This window comes from Eleginops maclovinus, chromosome 23, assembly GCF_036324505.1.
Source record: "Eleginops maclovinus isolate JMC-PN-2008 ecotype Puerto Natales chromosome 23, JC_Emac_rtc_rv5, whole genome shotgun sequence".
In the NCBI taxonomy this organism is placed as follows: Eukaryota; Metazoa; Chordata; class Actinopteri; order Perciformes; family Eleginopidae; genus Eleginops; species Eleginops maclovinus.
The window spans coordinates 24880675-24901367 of record NC_086371.1 but is presented as its reverse complement, the minus strand read 5'-3'; the positions used below and the strand labels follow the sequence as shown (position 1 = coordinate 24901367).

General features: G+C 42.1%; 1 protein-coding gene across 1 annotated transcript; it reads left to right on the top strand.

The window, feature by feature from the left end:
- Positions 1-3935: 3935 nt before the first annotated feature.
- enpp6 (ectonucleotide pyrophosphatase/phosphodiesterase 6) lies at positions 3936-15653 on the top strand. Its single transcript, XM_063875764.1, has 8 exons — positions 3936-4279; positions 8309-8488; positions 8891-9002; positions 10484-10625; positions 10711-10890; positions 12917-13054; positions 13676-13799; positions 14896-15653. Exons 1-8 carry the CDS (start codon positions 4021-4023, stop codon positions 15099-15101), a joined length of 1341 nt encoding a protein of 446 aa, XP_063731834.1. The 5' UTR covers positions 3936-4020; the 3' UTR covers positions 15102-15653.
- The last annotated feature ends 5040 nt before the right edge of the window (positions 15654-20693 follow it).

Genomic DNA, 20693 nt, shown 5'->3' with positions numbered 1-20693 from the left:
CTACAGCCTTCTCAGTCATTTTTACTGTTCGTTTTCCACTGTCTTGTTCATCCATAACAAGCTGAATTTTCCACACTTAGCCTACTTGGTAAAAATGTCGAAGCACCGCAGAGTGAGCGTTACGCTTGAAATCCGTTCCACTTCGTCATTCAGCCGAACGACGGGCACGGCACGCGCATGCACTTCACTGCCGTCCTTGTAAAGTAGCGTCAATTAGCGATCCGCGGCCGAGCAAAGGCAGATAAAACTTACGGTTTGTTGAATTATCTTCTCAATACTACCGTGAAGTCAGTGCAAAGTTCCTTCTTTCGTTATCCGTTTCGAGTCAAGCCGTTCCAAATTCCAGTAGCGTTAATCCATGCAGAGCTAGTTTTTTGACTAATGTAGCTTTCCAGTGAATGAAGCCTTAGCTTGACGCTCGTAACAATCTCCCTCGTCGTAATCCAAATCCAAAAAATCCACAGGACAACTCGGTAAATTCAACCGTTTACTTCAATTCAAGAAAAATAAGCACAGAAAATAATGTCTTTTTACAAAGTTATACAGTTTATCCAAAGATCGAGAGAGAATGAGAGAGGTCAAAAAACTGTGTGGCTCCACTCTTGCATTTCCTGACTGACCCCAGATTAACCCCGGAAACTCCTCCCATGAGTGTATCAAAACACCAACAAACTGCATTTAGGCTCCTACACTGCTGTCTGCCCTCACTCTGCTCTGCACTGTCCAGAGGGGTCAAGTTGTAAATCCTGGCTTCTCTAGTGAGCATAGGAGCGGTGCTGCTGCGGGAGTCCGGGGGTATAGGACAACATGGATGAAGAGAACTGTATATGGAATTGGAGGTGGGCCCCGTTCATCCCGATGAAATTGCTCAATGGCCTCTCGACCGTATCTAGACCCATAGAGCATGCCACTTGAGTTTTCTTTAAGCGCCGCCTCCGATGTCCCGCTCTCAGCTCAGTCAGATCGGGCAAAGGTAGAGAAAGGAAAGGCAGTTTTAGTTGGACCTGTGGCATAGTATCATAGACTACCTTTCAGTCCTGAAAGATAGCTTCACTAGCTGTGGATAAAACCCTGTCTGCAATGAGACAGCTAATTGATGTGGTGGACACTTCTGGAGCAATGGAGACGAAACTCAGAGAGACACGAGGAGAGCTGGAACTTTGATGGCAAACACTGAAGGTTCATTATGAAGTTAACGGATGGAGAACTGACAAGACATTTGCTGCAGCCACAAGTTGACAGCATATTCCCAACCAATTCTGAAGATCTCTTCTGCAGTCCGAGGTTCTATCTAGTTCAGAGTGTATAATCAACATTCCTCATCAGCGAGACTAAACAAATATGGACCCTGAATCTAACTAGAGCTGTCGTCCATGGAAAAGAATGTACGCCAGGGAACCTACGTTCCAGATAAGAGGGGCTTCTAGACGCCCCTGAACAATAAATCTCATGTCAGCTTGTGCTCGGTCGTAGACTGGTATCAACAAAGCGCCCAAGCTGCCCCTCCTTAAGGGAGATTACAACACTAACCAAGGCCAAAGAACTATGCCATAGGAACGCAGACAGAGGAAGGAGAAATTATGTACAAGGTCAAAGGTTAAATACCTAAGGTTACTTAATATTCCCTAACAACTGACAGGTATTATCTACTGTTAGTGTGAGATTAGCTCCATACAGTAGTAAACATCCTTTACTTTGGTAAAACCAGGAGTACAAATAAATACTCCATTACGAGGAAAAGTCCTGCATTTAAAGTTTTACATAAGTAAACAAAAGTTTTAGTACATCATTAGCCATGTAGACCTTCCTAAAATATAAAAAGCCTGAGTAGCATTAATGGACATTTCCAAGTGTCATTTTATGAAATGTGTGTTTAGTAAGCGCAGCCCTCAGAACTGTGGCGTTTAGCCTATTAGCTGGGTTTATTTCATTAGGTTTACCTAATGAAAACTATAAAATGCATTTCCTGCTGAAAATGCATGTGAACGCTGAGCACATTTCATACTGAAGTTAGCTGAAGAAGAGTTAAATGACTTGAATAAAAATTGTTGAAGCCCAAATGCATTACACTGCAGTTGGAAAAAAGTGATAAAGCTTAATATTTATTTAAAGAAAAAAGAAAAAGGTACAAACTACAATATATAATAATAATAATAATAATAATTAGAATTTGTATAGCGCCTTTTTAGGCCGCTTTACATTTTGTGAGGACAGAAAGAAAACAAATAAACAAACAAAAAACTAGGGCAAATAAAAGAATAGAAAAGTAAAGTAAATAAAATAGAAAACAGAACTGGCAGTTGTGGTAGGAGAACGGGGGATTAAGATGAGTTAGTGGTCAGAGGCTATGGTGAAGACGTGAGTTTTTAGTGAGGATTTGAAGATGTCCAGGGAGGCAGCATTGCGGATCTCTGCCGGAATTTATGAATATGTCCTTAAAACAGATTTAATACACAACAATAGCCAAATATGTTAAGAGTTTAATGGCTTTAAAAAGTTTTGTGCCAAAAATGGTTCATAGTAATATAGGTACTAGTAATAGTTATAACTGTAGTTGTAGTTGTTTTAAAAGTGGAAAAATTCATAAACATTTCCTGATGAGAAAGCTGGGGAAATGCTTTTCAGCAGCATTCACAGTTTGTTCTTCTAGTTATTTGTGTGAATGCTGGTACTTTACTTGAGTTTTTCAATGTTATGAAACGTTTTACTTTTACCCCACTACCACTCAGAGGTAAATGGTGTTCTTTTACTCTAAATGTATGTAACCCCTTCAGTTTCTTTACAGATCTGGATTAATGATGGTAAATATAACCAACCCTTAAATCAGACTTTAGTTCACCTGCAGTAAATCCAGCAGCTACCCTGCAGTATACAAAGCCATTCAAACTAGCTGCACCTTTACCAGCTCTGAGAACACTTTAATGATCAATCATTATAAAACATATCAGAGATATTATTCTGAAATGGACCAATCAAACAATGACTACTTTTACTGTCGCTACTTTAAGTACATTTAGATGAGAGTACTTTCTACTTTCACTGGAGGAACATTTAGAATACTTTTACTGTGACAGAGTATTCCTACACTCTGGTACTTCTACTTTACTCACTACAAGATCTGAGTACTTCTACTTTACTCAAGTACAAGATCTGAGTACTTCTACTTTACTCAAGTACAAGATCTGACTACTTCTACTTTACTCAAGTACAAGACCTGAGTACTTCTACTTTACTCAAGTACAAGATCTGAGTACTTCTACTTTTACTCAAGTACAAGACCTGAGTACTTCTACTTTTACTCAAGTACAAGATCTGAGTACTTCTACTTTTACTCAAGTACAATATCTGAGTACTTCTACTTTACTCAAGTACAAGATCTGAGTACTTCTACTTTACTCAAGCACAAGACCTGAGTACTTCTACTTTTACTCAAGTACAAGATCTGAGTACTTCTACTTTTACTCAAGTACAAGATCTGAGTACTTCTACTTTACTCAAGTACAAGATCTGAGTACTTCTACTTTACTAAAGTACAAGATCTGAGTACTTCTACTTTTACTCAAGTACAAGACTTGAGTACTTCTACTTTTACTCAAGTACAAGACCTGAGTACTTCTACTTTTACTCAAGTACAAGATCTGACTACTTCTACTTTTACTCAAGTACAAGACCTGAGTACTTCTACTTTTACTTAAGTATAATATCTGAGTATTATCCCACCTCTGGAGCCTAGTCTAAAACAGAATCCTCTCAGGCTGTCCTGAGAACAGACTCCACAGTTACTTCAGTATATCCTGTCTGCCTTCACACACTGAAGTGATCATTCACCAAGATCACACAGGACGATCACCGGGTCCACTGCTACTTCTGCCAAACCACGCCCACCACCACCCAAGTTTTCGGGAGTCCTTATGTCCCTCCTCTGACCCCCACCCCCGGCACTGTTCATGACTGCTGCATAACACTGCGTGGTCATTTCCAGATTGAAGCAGCGACTGAGAGCCCGTCTTACAGTTCAGAATGTCCCCGGCACACCGACCTGTCTCCCCGCGCCTTACCCACCTCCTCCCCCCGCTGCTGCTGCTGCTCCGGGTGCAGCAGTGCCTCGCGACCCGGCCTCTGCTCGTGTTTCTGATCGACGGGTTCCGCTATGACTACATGGACGACCTGAACGCGCTCCCCGGATTTCGCGAGCTCGTGAGCAGTGGGGTGAAGGTGGACTACATGACCCCCGACTTCCCGAGTCTATCATACCCCAACTACTACTCACTAATGACAGGTAATCCATCTCTCTCTCTCTCTCTCTCTCTCTCTCTCTCTCTCTCTCTCTCTCTCTCTCTCTCTCTCTCTCTCTCTCTCTCTCCCTCCCCCTCTCTATCTATCATTAGCACAGGGTTGGCTCAGGTCATTTGAAATATGCTTTTATTTAGTGAATACAAACGACAGAGCATTTTTGCAATCTCTTACAACATCTAATTAAAATGTTGCTCTTTCAACATCACAGAGCAACATGTTCATCTTCCATCATGAATGTAAATAAATAGAAATCCAAACGCAGTTATCCGGATCGTAAATCACTATTGAAATATTATTGAGAGATTATATGGGCCTGTCACATCAGTGTTGCATACTGTTGATGTGTGTGGAGCAGCCTCAGTGGTATAATACTTGTTGTTGTTGTTGTTGTTGTTGTTGTTGTTGTTGTTGTACATGTGCTGAAGTTGTGCTGAGACATCAGAATTGTTGTATTATCATTGTCGTGAGCTATCTATGTCCTTATTACAGAACTCCTTTGTGTATGTTATGGAGTTTGAATGTTTTTCTGTAGCCTCCATGTTTGTCACTGTGGTGGTAAAGCATGCTGTCCACCCAGAGCTATTCAGCAGGGACACGTCTGAGGAGTGTCTCCTTCCATTTAAAGTTGATGGCACTGTCTCCGTGTTGAGCATTAATGAGTAACACAAGATTAGGGTTGTAAAGTATACTGTCAGATCGCTGGTTTGAACTCAGAGGCCTTTACAGTCCACTATAAATGTGATGATGCTAGAGGACAGATGAGAGAGGTGAGCGAGGAGAGGACATCTGTCATGATACTAATGGTGAGTTTGATTGAAAATGTGACTGGAGGATGGAGACAAACAGTGGCCAGAGGTTAGGCCAGATATAATATAGACTCCGCAGTGATTAGAGATAGGGGGGTTGCTCCTTTAATTGTATGCATCAATTCATCTCATTATATTATGTTACATAAGGAGCTCCAGAGCCACACATTGGTTATGCTTCATAAGCCCCGTGTGAGGATGGACAAACACATTCAGGTGTTGTGTGGTAACTGCTGTCTATGTCCTCGTACAACCCCCCCCCCCACACACACACACACACACACACACACACATCCCACACATTGTTCAGTAGTGAAAGTGTTTGTGTTGCCATCCTTGTTCACTTGTAGGAAGGAGAATCATTTCTGACCTGGCTGTCACTTTGTCTCTACCGTGCTTTACGTCCTCGGCATAAGTTACCATGGCGATTTGCAGGACTGAAAACCAACAGTTGCCCTGAAGTCGGAAATTGAAAAGTTGGTAGTTTAATCCCTAGCCCCCGCAGTCAACATGTCCAAGTGTCCATTGCAGGATACTGATCCCTCTGCCCTGAATAGCAGCCTCTAAGCGCTCTGACCTGTTGCTCTGCCCGATGACCACCCTGTGAGCTGTGTCGTTAACAGCCACATATCATCAGCTGCTCTACACCGGCTCCAGAGTTGTCTTGCTCAGAATCAGAATCAGAATCCCTTTATTCGTCCCACAGAGGGGAAATGTACATTTGCTACAACTGAAAGAGCCAGTGACAGCTTGATGTTACACCAAGATACAAAAATTACACAATTTTACAGAATACACAGATAGACTTCAGAAACAGTTCTGAGGTGTAGCAGCCAGGTAAAAAATATTGCACAGTTATTAACTGTATATACACCGCCGGCCAAAAAAAAGGTCACCAGCCTGTGGGGGCAGTGCTATGATCTGGGGTTGCTGCAGTGGGTCTGGTCTAGGTTCATCAACGTGCCCAAAGAATGAGGTCAGCTGACTACCTGAATATACTGAAGGACCAGGTTATTCCATCAATGGATCTTTTCTTCCCTGATGGCACGGGCATGTTCCAAGATGACAATGCCAGGATCCATCGGGCTGAAATTGTGAAAGAGTGGTTCAGGGAGCATGAGACATCCTTTTCACACATGGATTGGCCCCCACAGAGTCCAGACCTGAACTCGATTGAGAATCTTTGGGATGTGCTGGAGAAGACTTTGTGCAGTGGTCTGAATCTCCCGTCATCAATACAAGATCTTGGCGAAAAATTTATGCAAGACCGAAATAAATGTTGTGACATTGCAGAAGCTTGTGGAAACGATGCCACAGCGAATGCATGCTGTAATCAAAGATAAAGAAGGTCCAACAAATATTAGAGTGTGTGACCTTTTTTTTGGCCGGGCAGTGTGTATAAATATATACACATATATCTATAGAAATATTAGGCAACTACTCAGTGGTGACTAGCAGCTGCTGTAACAGGCTGCCACTCCGTGCAGCGCTGAAAGTACTCTGTTGTTGTACGTACGCTGTTGATACAGTTAAGATTCCTCCTGACAGAGAGGGTAGCTCTGCTCTCTGTCTCTGCCAGATGTTTTCATAGCGTTTCTACACAAGGCAGAATAACTAATTGTAGCGTTTTAACAATAAAGCAGCAAAATCCCAAACTAATAGAGAACAATTGAAGGTTATTTGGGACACTAGCATTTGGGAAAAATGTGTGTGTGCGTGTGTGTGTGTGTGTGTGTGTGTGTGTGTGTGTGTGTGTGTGTGTGTGTGTGTGTGTGTGTGTGTGTGTGTGTGTGTGGCCTTTGTGTGGCAGTCCTGTATCTTAGTAAGCTCTACAAACAACAGCCCGTCACTGCCAACAGGATGTGTGTTTTGGACCCCCCCCTCCCCCTCCCCCCATGATGATGTGCTGATGAGTGTGTTTCACTGGCTGGTGACACACTAACCGTAACCCTAAACACACCCAGTGGGGGTAACTGTGTAGCCAGTCCTGCTTGTTGCTCATTTTATTTTTGCTCTAGCCTATATTTATGAAATTAGCTTTCAAAACCAGTGGAAAACCATCAACTTGTTAGTAAATATCCCCCCCCCCACACACACATACACACACACCCCGCCCCCCCTCCCAGTGTGTGGCGCTATGGCAGCTTCCACCCTTCCTACTGACGGAGCGGTAAAAACACCTCACAGACGAAAATGATCTAGAAACCAAACCTCTAACCCTTCCGACACTCTCGTGCTCTGCAGGTGTGCCGTCCCATAACACGCACACTGAGTCATCATGCATTTACTACATTATAATTAAGGTCTAACGTTGGTGCGGTTTAGCAAATAGGTGCTACAAAAGACAAACAACACAAACAAAGAAACCTTCACAGGTAAACACTGCTGACCAGGAAGAGCAAACCCAGCATTAAGGGTTCTGTGAGGACTCCCCCCTGAAGGGATGCAAATGCAGCTGTTCTGTTCAAAGCCATATCTCTTTCTTTCTTTTTAAAGGTGAAGTGAAGATAATATAATACAAAAAATAAGCTATGGCAAAACAAGCATTTTGGCTAAACTAACTTTTTCCTACACAGTCAAGAGTGAGCTCAAGAGACATAAAGGTTAGACAGAGCAGGCTGAAATTAGACTGAGGGGGGCATTGGGCCCGCTGTGTATGAAGCACTGGCTCTCTGAGAGCTTCCAGATGACTTTAAGATACCTGACATACGGGCAAAGACCAAGCTTCATTGTTAACTCCCCTTCAGCTACAAGCTGCCTGCGATCCTCTCCTGCAGGTGTGTTTGAGGTTCCCAGATACAAAACAAGATTGAAGATACAGCTTTCGTCAGTGATGCCCCAAAGATGTGGAACACAATCATGGGCTGCCTGCTCAGTGGAAGCCTTTAAAGAAAGCTCTCTGATGCATTTTAACCTGTCAGCTGATTTTGTTTTATTGTTATTATTTGCTGCCATTGCTTCGATGTGGAATCACAATTTGAATTTGCACTATCCTCATTTTAATCAGTGATGTCGGTAACGCGGTACTCTAAAATTATTATTATTATAATTATTATGTCCATGGTAATGAAGGAACATTTTCCTTAGTGCAGTAGTGTGGATCTAGCTTTCTTAGATTTTAGAAACGATGGAACTGTACGGCACAGAGGATTTGTAATTCATATGTCAGGCTCTGTGAACTCTATCAAACTGTGTTTTCTCTTCAGGGCGACACTGTGACATTCATCAGATGACGGGGAACTACATGTGGGACGAAGCTTCCAGGAAGGAGTTTGTGATCGGGACCAACCCCGACAGTCTGATGCCTCTGTGGTGGGACGGATCGGAGCCTCTATGGGTCACCATGCAAAAACTGGGGAAGAAGGTGTTCATGTACTATTGGCCCGGTGAGCACACACATGTTCACCTGAACTGAAGTTGTATAAAGATACAGATCAGGTGACGTTTTGCAATCTGAAAAGGCAAAGGACCTGGTAGGTTATGTCCACTCAAAAAGGTTTCAGCTGCATTCTTCTGTCTGTTCTCTTCTGCACAACAGATGCATTTCTGCAGGAATAAATACAGCTGCTGTTGCTCTGCTGGGTTAGGGTTATTTTTCTTACTTCTTCTACTTTTATATGTTGTGCCTGCATTGAGAAACAGGTTCTAATAGTTCTAATTTACAGACTTATCACTACACAACTGTTTTTCTATGGCCTACAAAGGTGTGATTTAGTGTGCTACTGTTTGCAAGGTAACCATCTCTAAAAGCAGGTTGTAAGTATAACAGTGATCTCACTTGTCTTCAGGCTGCGAGGTGGAGATTCTGAGGGTCCGTCCAGCATTCTGTGAGAAATACGTCTACAATCCATCGGAAAAAAACCTCACAGACTCTATAGAGAATGCTCTCAATGTCATCAGGTAACAACCCAAGGATGCTTTGTGATTCTCTGCTTACTTTATATTTGAAATTCCTCCTTAACAATGAAACATGAAAGCACACTTGATGCAAGTAAAAACTTTTTAACACATTGAATCACTAAGCGTAGAGATCTGAAATGAAACCATAACTTCCTGTTCTGTGTTCTGTTCTACCCGGAATCCAACCAACAGTCTGTAGCACAGGGTGCTGACCTGCAAATCAGGGGATCAGCAGTCTGATCCCCCCTCAGCAATCAACATGTAAAGATACATAGGTACTTTATTGATCCCATATTGAGGAATTATTTAGTGAGAGTAGCAGCAGTGTGTTCAGGTTTAAAACACTTTCAAGGTGGAAAAAAGCTATAAACTCGAGAAAGAAAAGGATATATACATATCTGCAGTAGAAAGGACATAAACGTACACAAATCGTATAACATGTTCTAATAGTTTTTAAAAGTGTCATTAGTAAAGATACCAAACCCCAAAGGACCGTCAGTTTCAACCATGTCTTTCATCATTTGTCAACAACAATAACTGAAAATACAGACTTCAGTATTATTGGGGTTCTCTTCAGACATTAAGATAATTATGATAATGAATGTGATTATTACAGTTTAGACAAGTGAGGGTCAGGGTTCTCAGTGACCCTGACAAACAGCATGTTCTATCAGCCCTCTGTGTTTACCCAAGAGGGAAAAAATAGGGAAACAGGGTCTCTGCTCCCTCTCTCTGTGGGTGTGCGCCCTCAAACCAAAATGCAGATTTCCCCCATAAAATGTTTAAGTTCTGCCAGAAAACAATATTTCTGAAGGGTATAGTGAGTCCAGAAATATGAAGATGGTGTCAGATGTCTGGTCAGACGGCAGACAGCTTTGTTTTTACGGAGAATAAATAGGGGATGGATGTCCGGTGGGTCTGCCGTGGGACGAGTGGCAGCAGGCTGACACTGAAACTGAGATTTCTGAATTCCATCCTTTCTTTTACTCTCCTTTTTTCATTAGAGGAAGTAAAGAAACCGGAACTCTGGATTTATTTGTTGTTTGAGGTGCAATATATGACTCAGCAGCTTCAAGACATGAAGACACTATCATTTTCCACTTCGCTGTAATGCAGGATTTTAACCAGAAAGTGGGCGGGGCCTAATTTTGACTGGAAGTGCCGTTAGAGCCCTCATGCAACATTTTTCTAGAAAAACCCCTGAGGTACAGTAAGACGACATTTGGGTGCGTTCACTCTATCCAGTAAAAATGAATTCTGGCCAAAGTTCTACTAAAGTTCTGGTGTTGTAAAACGCTCAGTCATTACAGCAGGACAGAGTGAAGGATCGTCTCAGGAGAGTTCTGTGATCCAACAGCTCTAATGCTGTGTGTGTGTGTGTGTGTGTGTGTGTGTGTGTGTGTGTGTGTGTGTGTGTGTGTGTGTGTGTGTGTGTGTGTGTGTGTGTGTGTGTGTGTGTGTGTGTGTGTGTGTGTGTGTAGGTCAGGCCAGGCGGGCATGTCAGCAATATATTATGAGAAAATCGATGTGGAGGGCCATCACTTCGGTCCAGACTCTCCTCAGGTCAGGGCAGCTGTGCACCAGCTGGATCTTGCCATCCAAACACTCAACAGGAAGATCAAAGTGAGTCATATCTCACTCTTTAGTCACAGTTACAGCTGCCATCCTGTGCTCTCCTCTGACTGTGCTGCTTGTGATGCTCCTCCAGGAGAAGAACATGGTGGACCAGCTGAACGTCATGCTGTTTTCAGACCACGGTATGACGAAGATCCAGTGGATGGAGAAGGTCATAGAGCTGGACAAGTTCATCAACATGTCTGCCATCGCTAAGATGATGGACAGAGGGCCGGTGGTCAGTCTGTGGCCCCACCATAACATGCACCAAGAGGTGAGGCCCTGTTCACTGCTGAGGGGCCAGGCAGGGCCCATGTTCCGATGACAGCTGTAGTGAGGGGCTGGCAGAGGGCCTGTGGGGGGGGAGGGGGGGGGGCTGCCTATGTCTACGAGAAAATGGTATTATTAATAATAATAATAATAATAATAATAATGATACATTTGATTTATAATGCCCTTTTCATCAAAGATCTCAAAGTGCTACAGGTTCAAAACAAAAAAAGGGAAGGGAAATAAAAGGAAGATGAGCAGTTTTCAATAATAAAGGTTTTAAAAAATCATCTAAGGGGGACCAAAAGCTTTGCTAAAAAGAAATGTCTTTAGACCTTTTATTAAACGGTCAGCGGACTGTGGTGCCCTCAAGGTGTCAGGGAGGGCATTCCACAGACGTGGGGCAGCAACACAGAAGCTCCTATCCCCCATGGTCCCGAGTCTGGTTCTGGGTATGTGGAGGAGGTTTGAGTGAGTGGAGCGGAGGGAGCGTGTTGTGTTTTGTGGTTTGAGAAGTTCTTTGAGGTAGGGGGGAGCATGTCCATGGATACATTGGTGTGTGAGGGAAACCTTCTACTCAATCCTGGTGGAGACGGGAAGCCAGTGGAGTGAGTGGAGAATGGGGGTATTGTGCTCATGTTTCCGCACTCTCATCAGGATCCTAGCTGCAGAGTTTTGGATGTATTGAAGCCTCTGCATGCTCTTGCTAGGAATCCCAATGAGAAGTGCATTACAGTAATCCAGTCTGGAGGAGATAAAGGCATGAACCAGCTTTTCGGCTTCTGAGAGGGAGAGAATGGGGCAGAGATTGGAAATGTTACCGAGGTGGTAGAAGGAGGTCTTGCAGAGGTGATTGATACGGGCTTCAAAGGGTTCAAATGTTCCTGCTTCTCTCTTGATTTATTACCTCAGATTTTATAGAAGTCTAAGAGAACATGTTCCTGCTTCCTATCCTGATTTGTGACCTCAGTAAACATTCTCCTGATGAGTTTATGGTCTCACTCTCTATCTTCCAGTCTTCTTGAATACAGCATGATGTTCCTTTAGTAAATGATGGTCACATTTAGACTGGCACCTCTCCAGCAATCAGTCCAGGGTTGCTACGCTTCGGTTCCAAGGCCCAGTCCCTACAGGCTGAGCCACTGCTGCCCCACTGGTCTCTGCATTAACCCATCCTAGCATTAGGAGCAGTGGGCTGAGCAGTGTATGGAGTGGTGCCTTGCTCAGGGACACCTCAGTAGTACAAGCCAAGTCCCTATGGACTAAGCCATCATCACTCTAACCAGACCATCACACCAGACGGCTCCAGTTTCACCTCCCCTCGTGAACAAGACCTGGAGATACTTGAACTGATTCCTGTTATGATACCTTTTACTTCTTCTCCACTATAATTTGGAAGTAAACATAGTTATGTTATTCCCTACATTTATCTGACAGCATTCATTAAGAGTTACTTTCCACATTCTGATTATTAGCTAAAACCGAATCAACGTATAAATAAACCCTGATATATCATTATAGGTTTAGGTATCCAGGAGCAGTATATGAAGTCTTCACAATGAGCCTGCTGTGCCAGCGTTGATAGACACATGAATGCTTCAGAAATCATAATCCAGTCATTAAATGCATATGATTCTGAAAGGGGCCGTTACACTTTACGAGCACTTCTGATACTTTGATACTTTTGTTCTTTTAATTATGTAAAACTTTGAATGCATGACTTTTACTTAACCAGGGAATTTTCACAATTAAGTATTGCTATTTTTACTCAAGTGGCAGAGCCAATAAGAGACTCTTTCTGCTGCCTCCCCCAACCTTGGAAAAACCCCTGCATCGAACCTCAATAGATCTGAAATAAATTAACTGTGTGTGTGTGTGTGTGTGTGTGTGTGTGTGTGTGTGTGTGTGTGTGTGTGTGTGTGTGTGTGTGTGTGTGTGTGTGTGTGTGTGTGTGTGTGTGTGTGTGTGTGCGTGCGTGCGTGCGTGCCTGCGTGCGTGCGTGCGTGCGTGCGTGCGTGCGTGTGTGTCAGGTGTATGCTGCGTTGTCCCAGGTCCCCAACATGCGAGTCTATGGCAAAGAGGAGATCCCTGAACGTTTCCACTTTAAAGGAGGGAGGTTCGTTCCCCCCCTGACGCTGGTGGCTGAACCGGGCTGGTTCATCGCTCAGGTAACCTGTTCAACAAATTCCCCTGGAACAAATGTACTTCTTCTGCATCTTGTGTGAAACATTGTGCTGATTCCACTGTTCATCCAGACGTTTCATCATGTGTTTCTTATGTATGTTGGTAGCATGATCTATGGCAATGTTTTCACACTGATCCACCGGGGGGGCAAGAGAAAGACTTTATGCTAGTCAACATGGATGTGATCCATTCTGGATTTAGAATAATAGTTGCAGATGTTTCATATGGCAGGAAATGCATTAAACACAGCTTAGAGCAATTACCCACAATGCATTAAGGTAACACTGAAGGTAATCCTTACTTTTGTTAGTGTACTAGAGAAACCTCAAGCGACCTATTTAAGCCATGCCTTAGTTGACGTTGGAAAGAGCAGTTGACCAAATATTCCAACGTAAGGTCCATTTACTGGCAGCCGTCCACAGAACCTTACCCTTACTTGTCCACTCTTCGGTAATAATGTGTGTGTGTGTGTGTGTGTGTGTGTGTGTGTGTGTGTGTGTGTGTGTGTGTGTGTGTGTGTGTGTGTGTGTGTGTGTGTGTGTGTGTGTGTGTGTGTGTGTGTGTGTGTGTGTGTGTGTGTTGATGTTTTTGTTGTTTGGCTTCAGAACAAAGCCATGCTCCCATACTGGCAAAACGACACTGGAGAGGCCTCAGCATGGCAAAATGGTTGGCATGGTTACGACAATGAGTTCCTCGACATGAGAGGCTTCTTCTTGGCTTCAGGACCTGGTAACAGCACAATCTGGGCGTGTTTTAGTATTATATTATTTCAGACCTGTGCTTCACAATGCTCTGTCCTGAAGCGCACACTACTCTCCTCTTCTCTTTAACATCTACATGCTACCACTGGCTCAGATAATGAAGAACAACAAAACAAGTTACCATAGCTATGCAGATGATACACTCATTTACATTACCATTTCACCAGGAGACTATGCTCCAATTCAAACACTGAGTAAGTGCATTGAACAGATCAATGACTGGATGAGTCAGAACTTTCTCCAATCAAACAAAGACAAACCAGAGGAGATTCTTTTGGAACAAAGGAGGAACGACAAAAAGTCAGTACTGAGCTTCAGTCAGCAATATTCAAAACAACAGCTAACAGCAGAAACCTGGGTGTAGTCATGGACTCTGACCTGAATCTCCAAACAGTTACTATGTCAGCCTACTGTCACCTTAATAGGCTGACATAGTAGGTCAGCCTACTAAGTTAACCAGTTCTAAATTGGTTTGAATCTCACTATAAGGACAGGAAAAACTTTGTTACACATCAGAGCTGACAAATATGACATTTGGGGTTCCTTAAGGCTCCATCTTGGGGCTTCTTCTCTTTAACATTGATAGTGCCAGTAATCTAGGTGTAGTCATGGACTCTGACCTGAATTTCACACAACAAAACAATTACGAAGTCCAGCTACTGTCACCTTCAGAATATATCGAGGACTAAAGGACAAATGTCACAGCAGGATCTGGAAAAAACAGGATTTGGGAAGAAATATATTTCTGATCTCCTGCTACATTATGACCCATCCCGAGCTCTCTGGTCTCCTGGTACGGGTTTGCTTTCTGTCCCCAGAATTAGAACAATTTCTAATACAATACAATTTCTGTAAAGCACTTTGAATTGCCTTGTGTTGAAAGGTGCTATATAAATAAACTTGCCTTGCCTAGAGCCGGCTCTGAAGAGGCTTCAGTAAAGTGTAGTAAACTAGACTTGACCCAGAAAACCGGTTAGAACTGTGCAGGAGAAGTGTTGATCAATATTGTAAATTGTTATTTTGTAATATTCATTTGACATGTAGATCTGCTTACTTTCACGCAGACTTCAAGCGGAATGTTCGAGCGGCTCCCATTCGGGCGGTGGATGTCTACAACGTGATGTGCTGGACGTTGGGAGTGAAACCGTTGCCCAATAATGGCTCCTGGTCTAGGGTGGAGTACTTCCTGAACGGCTCTGATGGTCCGTCCAAGCCCATGACCCTCTGCTGTATGGGTTTGTTAGGGATCCTGCTTGCACTTTGGAACTAAGGAATGAAACGGTTCAGCGTTTATGGCGTCTGATGGTAGGTGAGAATGATCTGCTAGAAAGAGTTAGAACATTAAGTTGAGGTTAATGCATCTAAAAGTCAGGGAGAGAAGTGAAGTGGCTTAGATATGGTTAGAGCATTTTTAAGGACCAAGAACTTGAAGCCTTAAAGGGCCTTTAAAGTTTTCCAGAACCACATCCCAACTAACGAAATGGACTTGGGAAAGAGAGAAACCTTCAACGCCTCAGAGAGGACTTCCATTCTGGACTCTGAGCAGCCCTGAACTCTTACGTCCCTCCCCAGCTCTCCATGTCTGAACTAATGATTACTGATCAGGTTTAGCTGACCTTCCTGGGAAGAACTCAGTTATTTAGAACTAATTATGGGGAAACAAGAAAATCTAGGAAATGATACAGAACAATAAACAATAAAACTTGTATCTGACTTTGTGTGGTCGATGATTATGACCGTATCATTTTTAATGTGTCTCCAACTTCATTCCATTGTGCAATCCTGCGTTGTATATTGGCAATAAAGCTGAACCTTGAATTCAGCGGTGTCTTTGTGTCGGATCTGACCCGAATATTATGTGAGAATGCTTTGATTTGATGAACATGACTCTGGATTAGTTCCCTGTGCCCCAGCTTCTTGTGAGGAATAGCTGTGAACTACTTATAAGGATTCAGCACTGAGTTTATTTAGATTATATTTGGTTTCTTTCCCCTCCTGATTGAATATGGCTTGGCCCCCTAGTCTTCTCCGGTACAGTGTTTTATTCCCCCTTCCTGGTGAAGTATATCTTGTAGCGATGTTTGTGAAGATGAAGAAGTCTCCAGAGACACCAGCTTGTATATAATAAGGTTTATTACAACAGCATAGTATCATACACCAACACGGGCAATACGAGGTTCCCAGAGCCAATTGTGGAAGTCCCCCCGAAATCTCTTTGTGCATGCAATTTATAGGAGAAATGTGGGTGTGCGTCCAAAGTGTGTGTGCTCAAAGGAAGTAATCAATAACAATATATGCCTCAAGTGACATGTGTCCGTTCATCTGGGCCCCCTAACGTATTTCGGAGGTTATTATACAACATCCGACTGCCCACCATATGGCCCCTGACCGACGTCTTCTCTGCACTCTCCATGACCTCAGAGAGTAACTAGCTGTATTATAAACCGATTTAACTAACTGTATGTATGAACAGATTTAATACACCACACTGGATTCAACAGTGAGGGGGGAACCCCTGCAGACTGTGGGGGTGTTTTTATTTATTAAATGTGGATAAAGAATCAAACATTGAGCTGTTCAGTCAGTCCTACAGAGAGCAGACGGTCTGCAGAGGGGAACAGGAAGAGCAGAGTTTGGATTGCATATTTAACCACAGAGAGGAGAAAGGGGGGGATAAGCATGGCGATAATGAAGGGAGCCTAGTACTAGGATGGGTTAAATGCAGAGGACCAATTTCACTGTGTGTGCTCTGCTTTGTGCATGTATGTGACTCATAAAGAGGGTTTCATCCTCCGATTCTATGCATTCTTGAAGTCAGGGAGGTAGGGAGGTGTATCTGGATGTTCTCAGTTCAGCAGCAGTGTAACCAACAACACTGGGACACATCTTCCTAGTAAGGAATGTTGTCAAGCTTAGCAAAGATATGAAAGCCAGTAAGAGCTGAACATTAGCAAGTAAGAATCACACACGTTATTAAAGTGAGTACAATACCTTTCTGTTACAGACCAAGAGCCCCCCTGGTGATGTGACATTTGGAGACCCTCACCAGAGCAGAATGATGAAGCCGATTGATTAAACCTTAATTACCATGTCATCAGGGGTGGGAAGTAACTAAGTACATTTACTCAAGTACTGTACTTAAGTACAATTTTGAGGTACTTGTACTTTACTTGAGTATTTCAATTTGTTGCTACTTTGTACTACTTCACTACAACTCAGAGGTAAATGGTGTAATTTTACTCCCCTACATGTATGTAATCCCTTTAGTTACTTTACAGATCTGGATTAATGATGGTAAATATAATCAGCCCTTAAATCAGACTGTAGTTCACCTGGAGTAAATCCAGCAGCTACCCTGCAGTATACAGAGCCATTCAAACTAGCTGCACCTTTACCAGCTCTGAGAACACTTTAATGATCAATAATTATAAAACATATCAGAGATATTATTCTGAAATGGACCAATCAAACAATGACTACTTTTACTGTCGCTACTTTAAGAACATTTAGATGAGAGTACTTTCTACTTTCACTGGAGGAACATTTAGAATACTTTTACTGTGACAGAGTATTCCTACACTCTGGTACTTCTACTTTACTCAAGTACAAGATCTGAGTACTTCTACTTTTACTCCAGTACAAGATCTGAGTACTTCTACTTTTACTCAAGTACAAGATCTGAGTACTTCTACTTTACTCAAGTACAAGATCTGAGTACTTCTACTTTTACTCAAGCACAAGACCTGAGTACTTCTACTTTTACTCAAGTACAAGATCTGAGTACTTCTACTTTACTCAAGTACAAGATCTGAGTACTTCTACTTTTACTCAAGCACAAGACCTGAGTACTTCTACTTTTACTCAAGTACAAGACCTGAGTACTTCTACTTTTACTCAAGTACAAGATCTGAGTACTTCTACTTTACTCAAGTACAAGACCTGAGTACTTCTACTTTACTCAAGTACAAGATCTGAGTACTTCTACTTTTACTCAAGTACAAGATCTGAGTACTTCTACTTTACTCAAGTAAAAGATCTGAGTACTTCTACTTTTACTCAAGTACAAGATCTGAGTACTTCTACTTTACTCAAGTACAAGACCTGAGTACTTCTACTTTTACTCAAGTACAAGACCTGAGTACTTCTACTTTTACTCAAGTACAAGACCTGAGTACTTCTACTTTACTCAAGTACAAGACCTGAGTACTTCTACTTTTACTCAAGTACAAGATCTGAGTACTTCTACTTTACTCAAGTACAAGATCTGAGTACTTCTACTTTACTTAAGTACAAGATCTGAGTACTTCTACTTTTACTCAAGTACAAGATCTGAGTACTTCTACTTTTACTCAAGTACAAGATCTGAGTACTTCTACTTTTACTCAAGTACAAGATCTGAGTACTTCTACTTTTACTCAAGTACAAGATCTGAGTACTTCTACTTTACTCAAGTACAAGATCTGAGTACTTCTACTTTACTCAAGTACAAGATCTGAGTACTTCTACTTTTACTCAAGCACAAGACCTGAGTACTTCTACTTTTACTCAAGTACAAGACCTGAGTACTTCTACTTTTACTCAAGTACAAGACCTGAGTACTTCTACTTTACTCAAGTACAAGACCTGAGTACTTCTACTTTTACTCAAGTACCAGATCTGAGTACTTCTACTTTACTCAAGTACAAGATCTGAGTACTTCTACTTTACTTAAGTACAAGATCTGAGTACTTCTACTTTTACTCAAGTACAAGATCTGAGTACTTCTACTTTTACTCAAGTACAAGACCTGAGTACTTCTACTTTTACTCAAGTACAAGATCTGAGTACTTCTACTTTTACTCAAGTACAAGATCTGAGTACTTCTTCTTTTACTCAAGTACAAGATCTGAGTACTTCTACTTTTACTCAAGTACAAGATCTGAGTACTTCTACTTTACTCAAGTACAAGATCTGAGTACTTCTACTTTTACTCAAGTACAAGACCTGAGTACTTCTACTTTTACTCAAGTACAAGACCTGAGTACTTCTACTTTTACTCAAGTACAAGACCTGAGTACTTCTACTTTACTCAAGTACAAGACCTGAGTACTTCTACTTTTACTCAAGTACAAGACCTGAGTACTTCTACTTTACTCAAGTACAAGATCTGAGTACTTCTACTTTTACTCAAGTACAAGATCTGAGTACTTCTACTTTACTCAAGTACAAGACCTGAGTACTTCTACTTTTACTCAAGTACAAGACCTGAGTACTTCTACTTTTACTCAAGTACAAGACCTGAGTACTTCTACTTTACTCAAGTACAAGACCTGAGTACTTCTACTTTTACTCAAGTACAAGATCTGAGTACTTCTACTTTACTCAAGTACAAGATCTGAGTACCTCTACTTTTACTTCAAGTACAAGATCTGAGTACTTCTACTTTTACTCAAGTACAAGATCTGAGTACTTCTACTTTTACTCAAGTACAAGATCTGAGTACTTCTACTTTTACTCAAGTACAAGATCTGAGTACTTCTACTTTTACTCAAGTACAAGATCTGAGTACTTCTCCCGCCTCTGAAGGTCCTGTGATATGTTACTTTAGCACTCCTGGGACCACTATGGTAAGAAACATGAACGTTTGATTTACAGGAGTATAATATATTTCCCAATATAACACTGATCAACCACACATGTTCATGTTTGATCTTTCTCTTGTTTACTTTTTTGGGGGGTGTGGTGCTTCAAGAAAGGGTGAATCCAGTGTTGTTCCTGAAAGCTGTCCATCTGTCCAGGAGACATGAGTCACAGGCCCTCTGCACGGTGGTTAGTACTCTGTCCTGCAGACATGGACCTGCAGTGTAGGGAGGAAGATCTGCTGTGATCACATCACCACCTGACCCCCGCCTCAATGTGTCAGTGTGCTTTCACAGCAGCTTTCAAAATACAGGAAGATGAAGCTTACAAAAGATTCTGGCACCTTGTCTGTATTAATATATATGATATGAATTTAGTTAGTATATCAGAGGTTCTCATTTAGTCTTTAGGGTAAAAGTGTTTGTGGAAAATATTTAATATTGATGTAGTTTTTTTTCTAACTAAGGTTAGAGGCTGGCTGTCGTATTAATCACAGTATCTTTCCTCGTAATGGAGTATTTGTTAGTACTCTGTAATATTCCTTAGTTTACCAAAGTACTGGAAACGTCCATAACTCTTTACTACTGTATGGAGCTAATCTCACACTAACAGTAGATAATACCTGTCAGTTGTTAGGGAATATTAAGTAACCTTAGGTATTTAACCTTTGACCTTGTGCATAATTTCTCCTTCCTCTGTCTGCGTTCCCATGGCATAGTTCTTTGGCCTTGGTTAGTGTTGTAACCTCCCTTAAGGAGGGGCAGCTTGGGCGCTTTGTTGATACCAGTCTACGACCGAGCACAAGCTGACATGAGATAGTTTATTGTTCAGGGGCGTCTAGAAGCCCCTCTTATCTGGAACGTAGGTTCCCTGACGTACATTCTTTTCCATGGACGACAGCTCTAGTTAGATTCAGGGTCCATATTTGTTTAGTCTCGCTGATGAGGAATGTTGATTATACACTCTGAACTAGATAGAACCTCGGACTGCAGAAGAGATCGTCAGAATTGGTTGGGAATATGCTGTGTCAACTCGTGGCTGCAGCAAATTCTCCATCCGTTAACTTCATAATGAACCTTCAGTGTTGGTTTGTTTGATCTCCATTGCCCCCCCACCAGAGTATGGCTTTATAAAAGCAGCTGAAAACCTGGTTGTATGTAGAACTTGTGTATGCAATGATTTCCTCAAAAACAATTGAATGACATTTTTATTTATTTACGAATACAAAAATATGTTTGCTAAA